We start from the raw sequence: 12,397 nt of genomic DNA on the forward strand, positions 1-12,397 counted from the left end.
GCCAATAAATGTGTAGTTCTTTTGCATAAATAAATTTAATTCTTCAAAGTGTTAAAAATATGTTTACTGTTTCCATATTAACTGTTTAACATTTTACACATGTAGGACAGAGAAAAGCACAAAAAAAAAATCAAATCTTCAGATGACTACAAATGATCCTGGCATGTGCCGTGTAAGAAGCGATGATAAATCACATCTGTAGGCTGTGATGAAAGGAACAGGTGATGTCCTTGCTGGTAAGCAGTCACTGGTGTGTAATGATACACAAAACAAGACACTGGGTGACCATGTCCTGGAACGTGACCATGTCCTGGAATTGGTGGTTCAGTGGCCAGCACCACTGCTAAAGTCCATTTTATTTATGTTCTGTTGAGTCCCCTTTACGTCAGCATATCCTCATTTCTGATGTATTCACCAATGTCTGCCTGGTGGAACACAACGATGGACATGGGGTCCACTCGCCGACACTCTTGTGTTGTTTTGGCTGCAACACCAAATCCCTGCAGAGATTCAGACAAGAGCTCATGAGAATTGACAATGCAACAGGGCTAACTAAACACATCAAATGATCATAATGAGCAATTGTGACAAATGTAGGTAAATAATAGGATATGAGCATATCCAAGTTGATAAAAAAAGGTTTATGGGTACGGATGACTATTATTGTGATTTATGTTGGAACTTGGTAGTCTGCCTGTGGTATGTCCTGACGCAGGACAGAAGCTTGAACATTTAAGCATTGACATTTCACTTCAAAATGTGAAGTATGCGCCTTCAGAAATATGCTATATTATAATATTGGAGATTTGAAAAACGATCAGTTTGTGGGGAAATCATGATAGGCCTAAACATTGATGCTTGGTTCTTGTGATATTTTGCTTAGGAACCAGTCCTAAGGATATTTGAAAGGATGTTCTTGTTCAGTATTCCAAATTTGAGACATTCCATCTCAATACAGCAATATCCCTACAAAGCAGGTCACTTTCATTGGTTAAAAGCTGCTTACCAAAGGAACATCAGCCATAGAGTACACCACTACTCCCTGGTACTGAGAAGTGTTCTCTGTGATCCTCCCCAATCCAGACTTCATAATGTGATTTCCGTAAAGAAAAGACTGCTCTCCTCCTGGTTTAACCCACACCTTGAACTGTTATTGAACAGACCAGAATTAATTTCATGAAAACAGATCAATCAAAATGGCAGAAAAATGAGAATCAAAAAATGTTGTACAACATCGCTTACCTTTGCATAAGGGGCAAGAAAATCCAGGGAGGTGATTTGCAGTCTGAACAGGTGTGTTTTGGTGAACTTCCCAAAACATGTGCCAACTGATACCAGCTTGTCTCGTGAGATATTTGTGGCCAATTTCAGGATTTTTTCACTACAAAACACAAAAGACCACATAGTGATAACGGCACACATGCTAACCACATTCAACAGAACAAGCATCACCTAAGGTAAAATTATCTTACCTGATGTAATACACTCTGTCATTATGAAGTCTGAAACAGTATGTCCCGTCAGGTCGATCTATCAACAGTTTGATATTCTCTCCAATGCTGTGAAATGTTAAGATTTAAAAAGTCAGAATGCAGTGAAATTCAGAAAGCATAGGATGCAGCGTGGGTAAACAGACAGAAACGCACAGCTATTTTGCAGACAAGACACGGGTATATTCTTACTATTTTGAGAGCTTCTCAAACATCGTCTTGGTTTCTTCGTCAGTTAAAGGCCTCATGTTTGTTACAAAACACAATTTGTAACGTTAAAAATAACTTATTTCAGAGAGAAGACCAGCCACGTGAAGCAAATGCTCTCTCGTCCGACAGGAAGTCGCATGAATATGACGTGTGTTATTTTGCCGGAAGAAACACACTTCCGTGTTTTTCCGAAATGGCAGCCGTAGACGTGGAGGATGAGAGTATCCTGGCATCTATCTTTAAAGATAGTTTTCCAGACAATTGGCGAGAAAATCCAGACTTCGCAGCTTACCTGGCAGAGCTTAGCTCGTATGGCGTGGATACGTTAAATAGGGAACCCGAGAGGTTGTCTGAAGAAAGGGCTCAGATTTTGCAGCAGACCCGTGAACTAGCTTTCTCCAACTACAAGACATTCATCCGCACAGCAGATTGCACAGAAGAAATATATCGAGATTTTGGACGTGTTGAGAGCAGCGTCTCCAAACTCCTCGACAAATTGCCCAGCTTTGGAGAAAAATGCAGGTCTGTTTGCAAAGTGACAGTTGTCTGACATGACCATGTCTGATGCTAACTATGCTGCAGGTTTGATGGACACAAAACCATGTACAGTGCTGGGTAACATGGCTGCACACATTACGTGTACATTGCCAATATGTTTGTGTTCAAGCCTTTCACTAAATCAATATGTGAAACCACCTTCCTCTACTTGTGTATTTAAACTGGTGATTTGTCAATAGAACAATGAGTAAGTGTGACATTGTAACTTATGAAGCTGGGCTCTGGGCATATATTGTGTGCACTAATCTTGATCATGTCTTTCATTTGCATTTGCACGTCTTTGCAACAGAGGCTTTATGAAGGAGGCAGAGGACATTGGTGCGAGCCGACGCATGAACAGCTTGACACTAAACCGCCACACAGAGATATTGGAGATCTTGGAGATCCCTCAGCTCATGGACACCTGTGTCCGTAATGGCTACTACGAGGAGGCTCTAGAGCTGGCGGCTTATGTCAAGAGGCTGGAAAAAAAACACTCCTCCATACCAGTTATTCAGGTAGGTCACAGTCAGTGGGCTTCACCTGTGTTTTCACAACATCATTTGAACTATGACTTAGCAGCTTTGCAGTAGATACATATTTTTTATAGGTTAACACACCTTGATGTATTTGTTTTCTCCAGGGGATTGTCTATGAAGTCCGCCAGTCTGCCCAGCTTATGCTGAACCAGCTCCTTCAGCAACTGCGTAGCAACTCCCAACTCCCAGTATGCCTGAGGGTAATCGGCTATCTGCGCAGGATGGACGTCTTCACCGAAGCCGAGCTCCGAGTGAAGTTTCTACAGGCTCGGGGAAGCTGGTTACACTCCATGCTGGCAGCCATTCCAGACGAAGATCCTTACTTCCACATCACCAAAACAATAGAGGCGTGTCGAGTGCACCTGTTTGACATCATCACCCAGTACCGGGCCATTTTCTCAGATGAAGACCCACTCCTGCCAGCAGCAGGCCAGGTGGTGAATGAGAGTGCAATATTCCACGGCTGGGTGGTTCAGCAAGTCGCACACTTCCTGGAAACCCTGGAAAGGGACCTGCAGCGTGGTATAGGGGGCCGCGTGGACTCTCTCCTGGGACAATGCATGTACTTTGGTCTCTCCTTCAGCAGGGTTGGCGCCGACTTCCGTGGGCAGCTGGCACCAATGTTTCAGCGCGTAGCCATGGATACGTTCTGCAAGGCCGTGCAGGAAGCTGTGGAGAAGTTCCAGGAAGACATGAATCTGTACACGCTCATCTCCCTGCCCTCTGTGCTGGGCAGTGCCATCCCACCGGCTGCTCCGACCACTCAGCCTGGCACGCTGCAGCCTCCTATGGCACTGCTGAATTTCCCTCCACTGGCATGCTTCCTCAATAATATCTTGACTGCTTTCAATGACCTTCGGCTATGTTGTCCCATCGGATTGGCCCAGGATGTCACAAAACAGCTCGAGGATGCACTGATCAAGGTATGCACGCCAGAGCCTCTCAACACTCACATTACCAGAGGAAACTAGGTCATGCTTGATAGTCAACTTAAACATACACTACAGGTTTGGCTTGTAGTATGGGCAGTGGTGGCATAGGAATAGTAATGGATAGGAAGTTAATATAGAGATCAGAAGGTTATTGGTTTGAATCCCACCCTCGCCGGCAGGTTATGACTGAAGCACCCTTTAGCAAAGCATCTAACTTCACTTTGGGTGCATTCCAATATGCGACCTTGCGTCCTCCACTTGTGCTTGTGGCCTCACCCCGCCTCCTGGCCCTTCCTCCGTGGAGAAAACAATCAAGTGTCCCTAAGTTTCCCAGATGTCAGCCAAGCCACAAAAACTTTTGGGGGAGTATTCTTCATTCACCATCCAGTTTGCAAATGAGAAAATGACTTTACCAATTGAGCTTTTGCAAGATATTGAAATATAATGCTGTTGTCAGTGATGTCATCATGACGTATTACTTCCTAGTACGAGGCCACAAGCACAAGTGGAGGACGCAAGGTCGCATATTGGAACGTACTCACTGTTTCAGGGATTGTAACCAATACCATGTAATAACTACGTGTCAGCTAGGGGTTATATGATGTATTCAAAACAAGTGTGCCATTCTTTCTTTCTACAACTTACAGGTGACCAAGCTCATCCTGGTGTTTCACCGAGCAGAAGAGTCAGCCTTCAGCAGTAAAGAAAAGGAGTTGTTTGTTCAGTTCTGCTGTGCATTCGCTGAGGACATGGTGCCTTTCCTGAACAGATGCTTGCAGGTCCTCTTTCCTCCTTCTCAGCTGGCATTGATACTAGGTGAGTGCATTTGCATCCTTAAGGTCTTAGCATGGCAGGTAGTTGTGGCCTATTTGCTGGGACATCTTGCAATTGGAATACATTTTTTGAATCCTTCACCACCCATGGCTGAAGTGTCCTTGAGCAAGGCCCCACATTGCTCCGGGGACTGTAACTAATAATCTGTGCCTAATGAGGTCACTTTGGAGAAAAGTCAGTAAATGTAATGTAAATAATTAGCCTGATAAACCAGACTAAATGTGTAATTTAGTCTGGCCCGATGGATAACACATCGGAAGATTGCTGATGGAAACAACCCATTGTTTTTCAAACTGTGTCTGTGCCTATTGGCCAACGCTTTGTCGCCACTCCCTGATAACCCTGTCCGGTTTGCATCCAAAGATTCAAAACTCTCCTGCGTTGTTATTGGTCTGCCAGATTCTTGCAGGCAATAATAATTTTGGCCGCTTCCAGGTGGGGCTAATTTATTAGGGTAGTAAATAATTCCGTTTGAGGTAAATCGGTGGATAAAAAAACTGAGCAGTTGAGTAGTATATGTTTTTTAACACAACACATCTTACCCTTCACTACCATTACCACCATCTTTTAACTGAATATTTGTATATCATTTTATCCAGGGATTCCTCCAACACAAGTGCATAAGCATGGCAGTCTTGGATGCATTGATGTGAAGAATGTTTTGGAACCTCTTGAGTTCGTCCTGCCCAAAAGAGAAGTGCCCATCCCTGTAGTGGACCTGAGTGACAGTCTAAGCAGCTTGACCACGCAAGAACCAGAAGCTGAACCTGAGGAGAAACTTTCTGAACCTGAGGAGAAACTTTCTGAACCTTTGCAAGTACCTGCCGAAACCACAGAGCCTTCCATAGAAGAACCAACTGTTAATGAAATCACTGACGCTACAGACAATCTCTCAAAAGATGTGGACCTAGACGACATGGAGGATTTCTTGTCGGGTGAATGAACAGTTAGAATTCATGTGGGTGCTGGGGTAGTGCATTAAGTTATTCAGACTCAGAGGTTCTGAAATACATCTTAGTACAGTACATCAGTAAAATCTATTCATGTACAGTACAGTTTTATAATACAAAGCTTATATGGTTCAATCTAAGAATGTTTTGGTATGTATTATTGACACAGATGAATAATGGGTTGTAAATGTTTAATAAATATTGTCATGTTACAATGGGAAAGAGATCATCCGAAGACATAAAACACCCAGTGGTGATTCTTTTGTCAGTCTGTCTTTCCCTCCCTGTATTTCGACAGTATGTTACGAATCCTTTTAATGACCCTAGTAGGAATCAACATAGTTTCCATTAAAATATTAATTAAACTTCCAATTGCATGCTGCACATGACTTCAATCGATTTAAACATTAATACAAGAATGAGCTCATTAATAGAAAAATACAGTACACAAATGTTACCATCCATATACTGGAAATGCACAACAAAGGAGTTTCACTTGAAAATAGGCCTTCTGAAGTGTCCCGCCACCGCATGCCGTTGTTACGTTTCCAAGAAGCTGTGCCTACTTCTTTTTAACAAACTTCTTGCGGGCTGCATTGGGGTTGGAACGACGGTAGCCCCCGCCGGCCATGCGCTGAGGATCCCGAATGTTCAAATTAGCAGAGCGACTGTAGATATCGTTCTCGGTGAAGGGCGAGTTACCAGCCAGATAGTCTGGGTCGAAGATATCCGTCTTCTGCCGTGCTTTTCTGGACACCCTCTGCTGTGGAAACGGCTGGTCCTCCACCAGCTGGGGGTTGTTGCCATGTTTACCTCCCTGAGGCTTTGGCAAGGAGTACTACGTCAAGAAACACAAAGAGATGACAATTAGAAACTTTAGAAACTCCAACTCCCATTGTCATTGTGACACAGCACTCCACAGCACAATGCACACAACGAAATTGCATTTATGCCTCACCCGTGCAAGCCCTCAATAGCGCCCCAAGGGAGCAGTGCGGCGGGATGGTACCATGCTCAGGGGACCTCAGTCATGGAGGAGGATGGGGGAGGGCACTGGTTAATTACTCCCCCCACCAACATGGCGGTCGGGAGTCGAACCAGCAAGCTTTGGGCTACATGACAAGTCTGACACACTAACCGCTTACCCATGACTGCCCATAGGTTTGGAAACATATACTGAACCATAACAGGTTCAAACAGGCAGAGTGAGGTCGTCATATTGACTTCTTTTAGAGTTGCAAAATGAGAAATTGACATCTATACTTAGTACTCTACTACCTTGCTTGAAATTTTGATGGCTTTGCCTTCCAATTTCGTTGCACATGCAACTGCTCAATGTCTGAATGTCTTATCCTGAAGCCAGTGTTGTAGATAGAAACTGACTTTCAATTATCGAATCAAACTATAGGGTTGAATTCACTGCAAGTCATGCATCTAACTCACCCTCAATCCTTTTGGATTTAAAACTTTGGGGTTTCTGGAGAAATGCATCTGCATAGACCCGTCTTCTTTGATGGTCACTGCCACCTTCTTTAGTGTGTTGTTGCCACAGTTGGCACAGAAGGACTTGTTCATGTTGGTTGTGGTCCTTAAAAAATTAAACACATGAAGATACATCAGTAAAGTACATCACCAACAGTTTTTTCCATATACATTATTCAATGCAGGAGTGCAAAGTGACACGAGTACTCACTTGAAACAGGCGTAGCAGCGCAAAATGTAGTTCCTGGTGTTCTTGATAAGCATACCATTCAGGGAAAGCACATTCAGTCCCATCTGGATGAGAACGTTCTGACAACAGACAGTACAAGGCAAAATGATTGATGTACAGCAACAGACTTGGAGAAATAAAAGGCAATGCTGAATCCTCATGTTTTGTCAAGCTAATATCACCACCATCATGTACTAAAAAACAGCAAGCAGTTGACAATAGTTGGTCAAGTTTTCATGCATTTATTAACAGCTATATTTAACAGAACTGTGCTTCGTTATACGGTGTAAGGAAAAGCCTACATGACCAGAAACAACAATACATAAAAGGTAATCATACATGTTCTGCACATCAAAAAGGTGAGCATTGCTAATAATTCACTAACATTTAAAATAAGTACCTGCATAGCGAAGTCGGTTGTCACACAGCCAACTTTAACGTCCGCAGTTGGTTTTCCATGACCAGCATCCAACTTGACCTGTTTGATGTTGTTGGGAGTTATCCAGCCACCACCATCATCTTCATCATCGCCATCCTCACTGCTTCCCCCCTCCTCTTCCTCCTCACTTTCTCCCTGAGAGTCAGCGCTGACTTCATCTGACTCTTTGCCCTTTCCAGAGTCTGTGGACGTGTTGTTCTCTTCTGAAGGCTGCGATGGTTCAGGCACATAACCTTCTCCAGCCGTGACAGAGTCAGTACCCTACACCACAGTAATGACAACCAACTTTGTTATGAATGGGTAATTATCCCATACGAGGCCGTTATCTCCCTCACACACACACAGTCACCAAAATTGACTGCAAATGGCCAAATGTACTGACTCTACTCACCAGTAACTCCAGTAGATCAGCGTCAAGGCCAGGGACAGGAGCTCTCCAAAACTGAAAGCTGTTAAACTCTACCGTGTCGGAGAGGCAAGATGTAACATTATTATCCACAGTTGGCGTAGGGGTAGGCGTCTCTGGGGTGTCTGAGATATTCTATTCCAAAGAAAACAAACAGAAAACTCAAAACTCCAGCAGTGTCTGAAAGAGCACCCCCCAACCAATCTTTTTTGCCAAGTGAGTACCAGGCCTGGAATTTCGTCATTTTAGGGGCAAGGCCACTTGACCTTCTCAGTTGTCAATTTTTTAAGGGCACCAAGGCCAAATGCCGGGACATAAATTTAAAAAATACTAACGGATAAAAGTGGCTGGTAAGTTCGTCTTTTCTAGCAGTCAACTCGAAATATAAGCAGTATTTGGCAGGCTGGCTGTTGTGCAATTCAGAATGAATGCAGTGCAAAATACAAGGGTAGGGTGACCTCCGTGCCAGCAAAAAGGAGGACATTTTTAGTATGGGGGGTTTGGGTGTCCTCCCCCAAGAAAATTTGTGTTTCTAAACATTATTCTGACGGGACTCGTTTTAGGTATGGACATGGGGAAATTCGGGGTCGATTCGGACCATATTGAAATATGTCAAATGAACAGAAAGTGGGTGGGGTTATTAATCACGCACCGTTGTGACTGCACTCGTCATGCGCTTGCCAACTCCACAATATTATTGATTTTGAGCACATTATTGCGAAATCATGGAGACATTGGGTCCCGTGAAACAATTTTAATAATTGCCTGTTGGTTTGCTTACCCATCAAAATCCATTCTAATTAGGGCTGCAACGATTAGTCGACTAATCGTGATCAATCCACTATAAAAATTTTCATTTTCATTCAATGCTTTTTTACTCATTTCCCTAATGCTTTATTATTTTATTGAAACCCAAAATTGCCCAGCACGTATAAATTGGACATTATATCTAAGAGTAAATAAGCTACTATTATGATATAAAGCTCATTGTGAGCCGTCAGAATTTTTTCACTTTCCAGCTCTAGAGGCAGGGAAGGTTTGTCGGAGGTTGGAGGAAGTCTTTTTTTCACGACTAATCGTGACTAGACCTATCGATTAGTCGACTATTAAAATAATCGTTAGTTGCAGTCCTAATTCTAATGCGTCTGCATGCCTGTCCTTTCATTTGGAGAGTGTGTTTGACCATGCCGCCAGAATTTGACTACCAACACAGGTTGGAACAACTCCCTAAAACAACGGTTTACTGCAAGGCTGTAATGTTTGCAAGCCCGGAGAGATTGGCTATATTGTGAGTTTCGTACACTTAACCAGACATCTTCACATAGGGTCGCATTCGAACGGGATTAGTATTACCATACCAAGGGTAATTCCTTCTGACCTTATTACAGGTGTTAAAACTCGCTGTTAAGTTTACAGACATACTCCGCTATCTTTACTTTACATGGCGCGTTCGGACGGGACTACATTTCCTGGTTATAATTTCTTTACCCCAGGTCCTCCCATTAAACTACTCCCGTCGGAATAGGGCTTTAGATGCAATGTCATGCATTTTAATGCCTTTTAATCAATTAGGTGTCTGGCTTAATGCTAAACCGCAAAACCTGGTCAGAGAGGGCATCAAGGCCATTGTGGCCTTGTGGCAGATATTTTTTTCAAGGGCACAAGGCCAAAATTTGGAGGACACACGGGCCATGGCCCTCACGAAATTCCTGCCCTGGTGAGTACAGATGCTCTTTTATTGCACTCTACAAAACACAGGGTCAAGAACTCACCAATAACTCAAGGAGGTCTGCTTCAATATTAGGCAAAGACGTTCTCCAAAACTGAAAGCTGTTAAACTCTGTGGTGTCTGTTTCCTTGGAAATGTTATTGTTGGACTCTGCCGGATGGTGCGCATTTGTCTCTCTGTTGGCTTGACTGTTGATATTTGGCTCTGGGAAATTCTGCTACATATGAAGGAGAAAACGCAAGTTGTCCGACGCATTTTAAAACACTAACACAACCCAGCCCGACCCAATTCAGCGCAATGGTTTCAATTAAATTAAAATCACACTACACAACCACACACACACACACACACACACACACAAAAGCGCACATAGGCTACATCACACACACACACACACACACACACACACTTTGCTGCTACTTCATGCCAGTTACTTGAATGACTGTACTGGAAAACTAGCTACCAACTAAATGGAAATACTGCACATCACAAATTAGGGCTGTAACGATAGTGTATCAAACCAAGAAATCGTGATACACAGACTCACGATACTTAATCGTGATACAAGGAGGCAGTATCGTGATACATCTTTTCAAAGTTTTGTTACCATCAGTCCAGGTAACAACCACAAGATATGAAATGATAGTGCTTCCAAGCTTCAAATCATCATCATCATTATTATATTTAAACTTTAAAAAATGTATATAGGTAGCCTCTTGTAACCTTTCACCTACAAACTGTCATAGTTTTTATTCATGATTTTATTTTACAATCTCAGCAAATGTGAAATTGTGGGGTGTATCGAACCGTAGGGCGTAAATCGTGATACGAAACGAATCGTAAGTTGAGTGTATCGTTACAGCCCTATTACAAATTGCTTACTTTATATTTATTATTATTCAAAATGCTAGCATCACGATATCAGAATCGTCACAATAGGACATAACTGGAATGCACAACACTCCCTCTTTTTTAAAACATATATTCTTTGTATGTCTGCTGTTGCCCAGTCTTGCACTTCATATGTCTGTATGGGTAGGGTGACCAGATTTTTGTAGTCTGAAACCAGGACATTTCCGCGTGACTTAAGGACAATATTTGGAGGGTGAGTCTGGGGGTCCTCCCCCAGAATTGTTTTTATTTTTTTTAGATGCAATTTCCTGCATTCTAATCAATTTTAGGGGGAGGAATGGCAAATCCCAAATGACTCCTTCAGACTTTCTCTACAAGCGCTGGCTGCCATTAATTGTGGCAGGTAAACATGCAATCTTTTCCATATTATACCCTGATAGATATATAGCGTGTGGCCAAAACCGGGACATATTTGTGTCCCGACAGAGTTTGCTCGGGACCTGCTGGGACACACAACTCCAAACCGGGACATCTGGTCACCCTACAGTATGTATAGGTTTTGTATAGGTACTCTAGGTGTAATGTATACACTGTCTATGTCTAATGGTCCATGTCCACACCTTGAGTCTAGAGTCTATGTCTGTCTGTATGGGAAAGTAAGAAACGTAATTTAAATTCTTTGTATGACCAGCGTATATAAAGAAATTGACAGTAAAACCGACTTCACTTGACTTGAAACTTACTTTATGAGGAAAGTGGAATCCGGCAATATTGTCGGGAGCCTCTGGGTGTCGCTGTGTGCTGCAAAGCTTGATCTGTAAACAACATTATCCACAAATCAGTTCAGATTTGCGTGATATAGTTTTGATAACTATCGAGTACATTGGTATGTTTTTACATTACCTTCACATCAGGTTCCGATTTCAGGTGATTGGAGCCAACCTTCTCCAGTTCAAGCTGGTAGGTCAGTGCCAAAACTTTAATGTCTGTGGCAGAAAGGCTCGGGTAATCTCCCGTCTTTTTGGAGAACTCAGTCACTGTCAAACACAAACCACAAACTTACATCACTCTACCCAACATAGAATGACGTGAGAACACACTCGTATGTTTTTAGTGCAGTAGGCTACAGGTGTGACAGTACCCTACCGAATCGGACGTGCTCAGGAAAAGGATCCTTGTAGTTTAGTGAATAGGGGAGGACGGCTAAGCTTCTTCTCGTTGGTTTGTCCCGAATTTCATTGACGACATCCTTCAGTGTGTAGATATTTTGACCAATTTCCTATGGAGATAATGTACACACTCTACGGTTAAATTACAATGACGCAGCAACTGTCTCTTGTGAGGAGGAAAACTCATAGGATGGTGGGGTGTGCTACAGACACCAGACGAATAAACGCTGTTGACTTGGTTTGGTTGTGACACTAGGCCATTACAAAACAGATAACATCCACGTTATGTTTGCGGATGTTAGTACAACACAATTTTGTGCCATATCATTTTTTTAGAAACGCAGTTTCAAATAGTAGCAGCTAGTACCAATGTGCCTGACCAACATCCACGCAACAGCAAAGATGAAAACTGTTTCGGGCGCATGGGGAAATTTGGACACTAGAATTACAAAATGTGGAAATTCAAAATAAACGACAAAAATGTGCACCTGAAGTGGGGCCCTTTTCAAAAATGCTCCAGCATCAGCGACAACATGCTCCACCAAGGCGGCGTCCATCTTGAAATGCACTGCCCAGGCTCACATCTCGCGTTACTTGGG

The 12,397-nt window shown here is 42.9% G+C and overlaps 3 protein-coding genes across 5 annotated transcripts; 1 reads left to right on the plus strand and 2 right to left on the minus strand.

Annotated features, from left to right (window-relative positions):
* Positions 1–11: 11 nt before the first annotated feature.
* nip7 (NIP7 nucleolar pre-rRNA processing protein) lies at positions 12–1,782 on the minus strand. The gene is made up of 5 exons (XM_063187943.1): positions 1,683–1,782; positions 1,473–1,559; positions 1,243–1,381; positions 1,007–1,147; positions 12–500 (listed from the first exon to the last, which is right to left on the minus strand). Exons 1-5 carry the CDS (start codon positions 1,736–1,738, stop codon positions 381–383), a joined length of 543 nt encoding a protein of 180 aa, XP_063044013.1. The 5' UTR covers positions 1,739–1,782; the 3' UTR covers positions 12–380.
* A 111-nt stretch (positions 1,783–1,893) lies between these two features.
* On the plus strand, positions 1,894–5,736 carry cog8 (component of oligomeric golgi complex 8). Its single transcript, XM_063187937.1, has 5 exons — positions 1,894–2,222; positions 2,548–2,755; positions 2,881–3,699; positions 4,356–4,524; positions 5,142–5,736. The coding sequence occupies exons 1-5, from the start codon at positions 1,894–1,896 to the stop codon at positions 5,483–5,485; spliced, it is 1,869 nt and encodes a 622-aa protein (XP_063044007.1). The 3' UTR covers positions 5,486–5,736.
* nob1 (NIN1 (RPN12) binding protein 1 homolog) lies at positions 5,667–12,381 on the minus strand. Of its 3 annotated transcripts, none has more exons than XM_063187939.1 (10): positions 12,287–12,381; positions 11,776–11,908; positions 11,533–11,666; positions 11,373–11,444; positions 9,821–9,991; positions 8,034–8,183; positions 7,604–7,903; positions 7,186–7,283; positions 6,936–7,080; positions 5,667–6,330 (listed from the first exon to the last, which is right to left on the minus strand). In XM_063187939.1, the coding sequence occupies exons 1-10, from the start codon at positions 12,353–12,355 to the stop codon at positions 6,055–6,057; spliced, it is 1,548 nt and encodes a 515-aa protein (XP_063044009.1). In that variant the 5' UTR covers positions 12,356–12,381; the 3' UTR covers positions 5,667–6,054. The 3 variants fall into 3 exon arrangements, with proteins under 3 accessions (XP_063044009.1, XP_063044008.1, XP_063044010.1); XM_063187938.1 differs by having other exon boundaries at positions 9,821–9,994; XM_063187940.1 differs by lacking the exon at positions 9,821–9,991.
* Between the last annotated feature and the right edge of the window lie 16 nt (positions 12,382–12,397).

The sequence above is a fragment of the Engraulis encrasicolus genome, chromosome 22, assembly GCF_034702125.1.
Source record: "Engraulis encrasicolus isolate BLACKSEA-1 chromosome 22, IST_EnEncr_1.0, whole genome shotgun sequence".
NCBI classification, from domain to species: domain Eukaryota; kingdom Metazoa; phylum Chordata; class Actinopteri; order Clupeiformes; family Engraulidae; genus Engraulis; species Engraulis encrasicolus.

Excerpts from the sequence above, each read along its gene's own strand:
- nip7 (XM_063187943.1), bottom strand. The coding sequence starts at position 1,738 with ATGAGGCCTTTAACTGACGAAGAAACCAAGACGATGTTTGAGAAGCTC. Across the intron at positions 1,382-1,472 it reads GACAGAGTGTATTACATCAG|TGAAAAAATCCTGAAATTGG; the intron begins GTAAGATAATTT and ends TGTGTTTTGTAG. Across the intron at positions 501-1,006 it reads CTATGGCTGATGTTCCTTTG|GGATTTGGTGTTGCAGCCAA; the intron begins GTAAGCAGCTTT and ends GAATCTCTGCAG.
- cog8 (XM_063187937.1), top strand. The coding sequence starts at position 1,894 with ATGGCAGCCGTAGACGTGGAGGATGAGAGTATCCTGGCATCTATCTTT. Across the intron at positions 2,223-2,547 it reads AGCTTTGGAGAAAAATGCAG|AGGCTTTATGAAGGAGGCAG; the intron begins GTCTGTTTGCAA and ends TCTTTGCAACAG. Across the intron at positions 2,756-2,880 it reads CCTCCATACCAGTTATTCAG|GGGATTGTCTATGAAGTCCG; the intron begins GTAGGTCACAGT and ends TGTTTTCTCCAG.
- nob1 (XM_063187938.1), bottom strand. The coding sequence starts at position 12,355 with ATGGACGCCGCCTTGGTGGAGCATGTTGTCGCTGATGCTGGAGCATTT. Across the intron at positions 8,184-9,820 it reads CAGACCTCCTTGAGTTATTG|AATATCTCAGACACCCCAGA; the intron begins GTGAGTTCTTGA and ends TCTTTGGAATAG. Across the intron at positions 7,081-7,185 it reads CGCTGCTACGCCTGTTTCAA|GACCACAACCAACATGAACA; the intron begins GTGAGTACTCGT and ends TAATTTTTTAAG.